We start from the raw sequence: 6,955 nt of genomic DNA on the forward strand, positions 1-6,955 counted from the left end.
GCATGCATGTGGTGTGAAGGTATATTTTAAAATAATACATAAGGGGGCTGGAGAGATGGCTCAGTGGTTAAGAGCATTGCCTGCTCTTCCAAAGGTCCTGAGTTCAATTCCCAGCAACCACATGGTGGCTCACAACCATCTGTAATGAGGTCTGGCGCTCTCTTCTGGCCTGTAGGCATACAGACAGACATTGTATACATAATAAAAAAATAAATATAATAAAAAAGATACATACACATAAAATAAATAATTTTAAAAAAATAATACATAAATAAGGTAGAGGATAATAGAAGACAACTGAGGATAATAGAAAATAACTAGAATTGCCCTCTGGCCTCCAGATAGGAGTATACACACACACACCCATGTAACATACACACTCTACACATAAATAGTTTTGAACTATAACTCTAAATCTTTGTTGTTAAGTTTGTTTTAACATTCATTTAGAGAGAGAGAGAGAGAGAGAGAGAGAGAGAGAGAGAGAGAGTGTGTGTGTGTATGTGTGTGTGAAGAGAGAGACTGGCTGCGTGAATTTTGTGTGTGTGTGTGTGTGTGTGTGTGTGTGAGAGAGAGAGAGAGAGAGAGAGAGAGAGAGAGAGAGAGAGAGAGAGAGAGAGAGAGAGAGAGACAGTATACATTTGGAGGTTAGACAACAACTGTGGGAATCGATTCTCCTTCTATCAAGTGATTTCTGGGGATCAAACTCAGATCACCAGGCTTGACATCAAGCAACTTCACCCACTGAGCTATCACGTCAGCCCATTTGTTTCGTTCTATTCCATTTATTTTTATGCATCATGTGAATGTATGTGTAACAGGCTTGAGGTTCCACTGGGATCCCAAACATCCAGTGCAGTCACCAGCTACACATATGCCAGTCTAGCTGGCCCTCATGATTCCAGAGACTCTCTAGTCTCTGCCTCCTATTACCCAGTAAGATTACCAGAATTACAGATGCTCACACTATGCATGCTGTGGAATATTATTTTAAGATATGGTACATTCATTTATGCTGTAGAACATTTCTTTAATGATGCAAAGATGTGTTGCATTCTTTTATGTTGTACTTATTTAACTCTGTGAGTTGTGTTACTTTGCCTGTCTAAAACATCTGATTGATCTATAAAGAGCTGAATGGCCAATAGCAAGGCAGGAGAAAGAGCAGGTGGGGCTGCAGGCAGAGAAAATAAACAGAAGGAGAAAAAGAGGGATGAGAAGCAAGAGAGAGCAAGGAGTGAGAAAGAAGGGGCAGCCACCCAGCCAGAGTCAGACACAGGTAGGAGTGAAAGCAAGATTACAGAAGAGAAGGAAAAGCCCAGAGGCAAAAGATAGATGGGATAATTTAAGTTAAGAAAAGCTGGCAAGAAACAAGCCAAGCTAAGCCCAGATATTCATAAGTAATAATAAGTCTCCGTGTGCATTTATTTGGGAGCTCGGTGATGGGCCCCCGAAAGAGTCAATGAGTCAAAAACAACCAACTACACTGTGCATGCAGCTTTTGCCTGGCTTATAGGGTTTGAACTCAGGGCTTTATGCTTGCATGGCAAGTACTCGTACTCACTAAGTCACTTCTCTAGCCCTAAGTTTTTTTCTGAGGGGGAGGCGGTGGTGGTGGTGATGGCAGCGGTGGTTTTGGTTTTGGCTTTCTTAAAGACTGGTCTCACTCTGTGCTCAGGCTGGACTACAGCTGGCTGCACGCCTCTTGCCTCAGCTTTCAGGTGTTGGACTATAGATCTGAGGCATCGTCATCATCTACATACGAAAGAACAAATGATAACACCCTAACTTAGAACCCATCAGGTAGGCTGGGACCTAGCTTGACTGGTAGAGTGCTTGCCTAGTATGCAAAAAATCCAGGGTTCAATGCCAAGCACCACAAAAAACCAAACATAATGGCACACACCTGTAACCCCAGCACCTGCGAGGTGAAGGTAAGCAGGTCAGAACCTCAAGGTAATCCTCAACTACCTGAGTCCCAGGCTAGCCTGGGATACATGAGATTTGGTCTCAAAAAACAGGGACGGAGGAGATGGTTAGTCGGTAAAGAACCCATATTAAAAACCTTGTAATCCTAGCGCTGCAGAGGCAGAGACAGGAGGATCTTGAGGCTCACTGACCACTAGCCTAGCTGAATTGGTGAATCCCATGTTCAGTGAAAGACCCTTTGTCATGGTATTGGTCAACCTGACAAACACCTGGACATACGGAGGAAGAGGGAATCTCAACTGAGAAACTGCCTCTGTCAGACTGACCTGTGGGCATGTTTGGGAGGTATTTTCTTAATTGCTAATTGATGTAGGATTGGTGGCTATTCAGGACAGGGAGCAGAACAAGCCAGGGGAAGCAAGCCAGTAAGCAGCTTTCCTCTACGGTCTCTGCTTCAGGCTCCTACCTCAGCTTCCCTGATGATGGACCGTAACCTGTAAGCCAAAGAAACTCTTTCCTTCCCAAGTCAGTTTTGGTAATATTTTACCACACCAACAGAGAGCAAATCAGTACTTCCTTTCATTACAGCATAATCAGGGAAGACACCTAATATCAAATCTGGTCTGCACACACACCTGCGCACACACACTATATACACACATGAACACAAACAATGTCTAAATAAATAAGCACATATTACAGCCAGCCAACGTCTATGAGGATGAGGATACCAGGCCCTTTATCCAAAGAGCTGATGACTCAGAAATCTCAAAATGTCATGTAAAACCAGAATGGTCCCTACTTTACTTTTATTTTGTTTGTTTTTTGAGACTAGGTTTCTCTGTGTAGCCCTGGTTGTCCTGGAACTCACTCTGTTGACCATGCTGGTCTCTCATTCCTAATGAATCCCCTATCTCAGCCTCTTAAATGCTGGAATTACAACTATAAGACAGTATGCTTGGCATAATTACCTGCTTTTAAATCTACCCTACTAAACGAATTATAAGTGACAGATATTGTATCCTCTCCTTAAAATGAGCTAGTAACTATCATTTCTTCACAACAAATTCCTAATGCCTATGACCACTGTGAAAGAAAATTGCCCCCAAAGGGAGTGGTGCTATTAGGTGTGGCCCTATAAGAGGAAGTGTATCACTGTGGGGGTGGGCTTTGAGGTCTCTCCTTTGCTCGAGCCACTCCCAGGGACAGTCTACTGCATATCAACTTATAGCAGCGCCTTCTCCAGCACATCTTCCTGCATGCCGCCATGGACTAATCCTATGATACTGTAAGCTGCCATCTCAATGAAATGTTTTCCTTTATAAGAGTTGCTGTGGGGCTGGAGAGATGGCTCAGCGGTTAAGAATACCGCCTGCTCATCTAAAGGTTCTGAGTTCAATTCTCAGCAACCACATGGTGGCTTACAACTATCTGTAATAAGATCTGGTGCCTTCTTCTGGCCTGCAGGCATGCATGTAGGCAGAATACTGTATATACAATGAATAAATAAATCTTAAAAATAAAAAAATAAATAAAGAGTTGCTATGGTCACGGTGTCAAATGTCTCTAGCCTAGATACGGACCCTCAGCTATGGAGATCTAAACCTCTGAATGTCACACTATTAACACACAGGCCACACACTTATTACCCTATCCTTTCTGACTCACCTACTCAGCTCAGGCAATGTGACCCCTGTTCAGGACCTTAGAACTGAGGTTTTGGCTTTACTGTGCTCAGTTCAGTATGGTTATCTCATTTAGTGTTGTGTTTCACAGAAGTCACAAAGGAAGGAAATGGCAGAGCAAAGAAAGACTCAAATTCTTCTGAAGATTCTAGAAATCATACATAATGTTGCCTCCTCTTTAAATCCTTCTATCTACTCTGTAAACAACAGACCCGACGCTTTCATTTCTTCCACATTAGTCAACAGGAACTAACTACATACCTGTTCTATGCCCAGCACCAAGGAATTTAAGCATAAAACAGTATCTCAAGGAGCTGGTAATACTACAGGAAGACCAGATCTCAACAAATAATTGTTATATAAGGTGAGGATTACTGTTTAGTTTTGAGACACAAGTCTTACTACATAGCTGGGCTGGCCTTGAACTCTATAAGGAGCTTAGGTTGGTTTCAAACTTGAAATGTTCCTGTCTCAGCTTCCCCGCCCCGTGCCGGGATTTCAGACCTGTGCCACCACGCCCAGCTCAGAGAAATAGTCTTAAAAACAGGCATGTATAAGGTTCTAAGAGTGTAGAGGAAGAATAAATGTTATCTCATGACAGCAAGTGATATCAAAACATGGGCATTAAAGTTTGAGAATAAAGTTAGATGTGGTGGCTCACACCTACAGTCCCAGCACTTGAAGGCTGGTCACCATGAATTCGAGTCCATCCTGGGCTAAAGGAGAGACCCCATTTCAGAAACAAATAATAAGCAAGTGTAAAGGAGAATTCTAGGGTGCTAATATTTTTTATCTGGGTGCTGGTTATCTGTGTATACATGGTTCACAAAACTTCACTAAGACCCCTTACATGTGCTTTATATGTATAATGTACTTCTGGTTTTTTGTTTTGTTTAAAGACTTAAACTTGATCTGGACAGATGGTTCAGTGCGTAAGGGCACTCACTCCATGTACAAGCAAGAAAACCTCAATTCAAATCCCCCCACCCATGTAAAAAACAAAAAAATGGTCATAGCCACAGATGCCTATAACTCCACCATTATAGAGGTGGAAATAGGAAGCAACCTGGAGCTCTTGGCCATACAGCCCAGTGGAAATAGCTTCCAGTTCCGAGAGGCCCTATCTCGCGGGAGAAAGGGTAGAGTGACACCGGAGGCCACCTGACATCTTCCTTTAGCTTCTGAACACACATACCATACACAGAACACCCCCCCCACACACACACACGTAATGATAAAAAAATTAATCAAATTGTAGCCCTAACCTAACCCACAGATCTTCTCTATTCTGGATATTTCAAATCCTCGGTATTTCCTGATCCCCTTTGCCTTCTGCAACCTGGAATTCCCCGTTTTTCTAATCTTTTCCAAACTCTAGTGCTTCGTTAGTCCGTTCTGGAAAATGAAAGACAGTTTATCAGGGTCTGACACTAAGGCAACTATGACAACTATGACAAACCCTTGTTCGTCTCCTTTACTGGCCTGTGGCTCCTTCACCCCAATTTCTGTGCCTTGTTGGAGGGGATGGCATGCAATAAGGTTTGATGAAAAACGTAGCATACATATATTAAAAAGACAAACTAAGAAAAACTTCACTGAGAGTCCAAGACTGGGCAGAAGTGACTTCAGAACACAGATACCATTCTTGCAAAAGCACGGGTTCCCTCGGCCCCCCTAATCCCCTCCACCATCTGCTACTGGGTGGACCACCGCCTGTAACCTCGCTGCCAAGCCCTAACACTCCACAAACGCAAGGCCCGACTCGGGAGAGTGGGCCACGCCCCCTCGGAGACCCACCCCTCGGATAGTGGGGCTCACACTCCACACCTCCTCTACACCCCATCCTCCGCACCAGAGCTCCGCCCTCAGCTCGCGAAGGACCCCAGAAGCGGGTCAGTCTGCTCAGAACCGCACGCAGGTGCCCAATGCCTCCACCTCCAATTCAATCCACTGAGGCTGGGACAGTGCAGACCGGCCTGCTCCAGCCGGTGGCCTCACCTCTCTTCCAAGAGCTCAGTGGGGACACCACCTCAACCCTCTCGGAAATGAACTCGGCCAAGCTGGAGCGAAATAAGGCCGCCCTCACGGTCACGGCCACCACAAGCAGCAGGACCAAGGGAGCCGCCATGATAACTGAGGCGGGCGCGCAGGCGGGGAGGGCAAAAGGCAATGCGGAAGAGCCTCAAGCCCTGCGCGCCACCCTGTAGTACCTCGGCCGGGCGATTGCCGCTGCTGCTGCGGGAGCCCAGCGGCCTGAAGACTACCACTCCCAGGAAGGCTTGCGGCGGGACGACGGAAAGCGGAATGTGTCAAACTCGTAGTAAAGGTTTGGACTGCACCTCTGCTCACCCAAGAGAAGGGAAAATTTTTTTACTGAGATCGTGAGCACATCTTAAAGAAATAAGTTCACCAGTGCGCATATTTTTAATGTGAAAATGTTTACTTTTATATTTTTAAAGAGTGCCTTGTGTGGATTTATTGTACGCCAACCGTCCTCCAGGCACTATATTGTGTTCTGAGGAAACACTTTGGAGTGGCTTAAACGCTCTGCGACCTTCAGCAAGTTATTTAACCGAGGGAAGACAGAGCAGGAACTCAAGGCAGGATCTTGAAGCTAAAACCGTGGAAGAACACTACTTCCGGACCTTCTCTTCTGCTCATGCCCAGCCCGCTTTCTTGCACAACACAGGCACACCTGCCCAGGGATGATGCCCCCCCCCCCCCCCGACTTTAGTCAATTTCAAAATCAAAACAGTTTCTCACACACCCGTCTGATGGAGGCAATTCTTCAACTGAGGTTTCCTCTTCCCAGATGGCCCTAGGTTGTGTAAAGTCGACAATAATAACCAAAACAACTACTATAGTAAAGTAGCGTGTAATGACGCACTTCTGCGTCTTCTCAATTAGGTTGGTAGTTTGACATCCCTCCAGGTGGGAGTGTTTACATCTGAGAAATCAGCAAACACAACAAACCATGGGTTTTGAGAGCCCGTTGATAAGCATTAACAGCACACCTCTTCATTAGTTAATGTATGAAAAGTGCTCAGGTAAGGGCTTAAAGATTAGCTATAATAATTAATTATACAGGAGATTTTGGAACCATGAGGAAAACAGAACAGTGCATCAATAGTATAACTATGGTTAATAAAAATTAGTGACTTATAGTGATTTGTGTGTGTTTTATTTGTTTATTATTTATTTATTTATTTTGGTTTTTTTCGAGACAAGGTTTCTCTGTAGCTTTAGTGCCTGTCCAGGAACTGGCATTTGTAGACCAGGCTGGACTTGAACTCATAGAAATCCACCTGTCTCTGCCTCCTGAGTGCTGGGATTAAAGGCGT

The 6,955-nt window shown here is 44.6% G+C and overlaps 1 protein-coding gene across 1 annotated transcript in view; it reads right to left on the reverse strand.

The window, feature by feature from the left end:
* The window catches only part of Pigu (phosphatidylinositol glycan anchor biosynthesis class U), an 83,527-nt gene extending 77,757 nt beyond the window's left edge, over nt 1-5,770 (reverse strand). Inside the window, exon 1 of the mRNA XM_075962654.1 lies at nt 5,613-5,770. Within this exon, the coding sequence (XP_075818769.1) occupies nt 5,613-5,742 (130 nt within the window). The 5' untranslated portion in view covers nt 5,743-5,770. The remainder of the gene's footprint in view (nt 1-5,612) is intronic.
* Between the last annotated feature and the right edge of the window lie 1,185 nt (nt 5,771-6,955).

Source organism: Microtus pennsylvanicus, chromosome 2 (assembly GCF_037038515.1).
Source record: "Microtus pennsylvanicus isolate mMicPen1 chromosome 2, mMicPen1.hap1, whole genome shotgun sequence".
Taxonomy (NCBI): Eukaryota; Metazoa; Chordata; class Mammalia; order Rodentia; family Cricetidae; genus Microtus; species Microtus pennsylvanicus.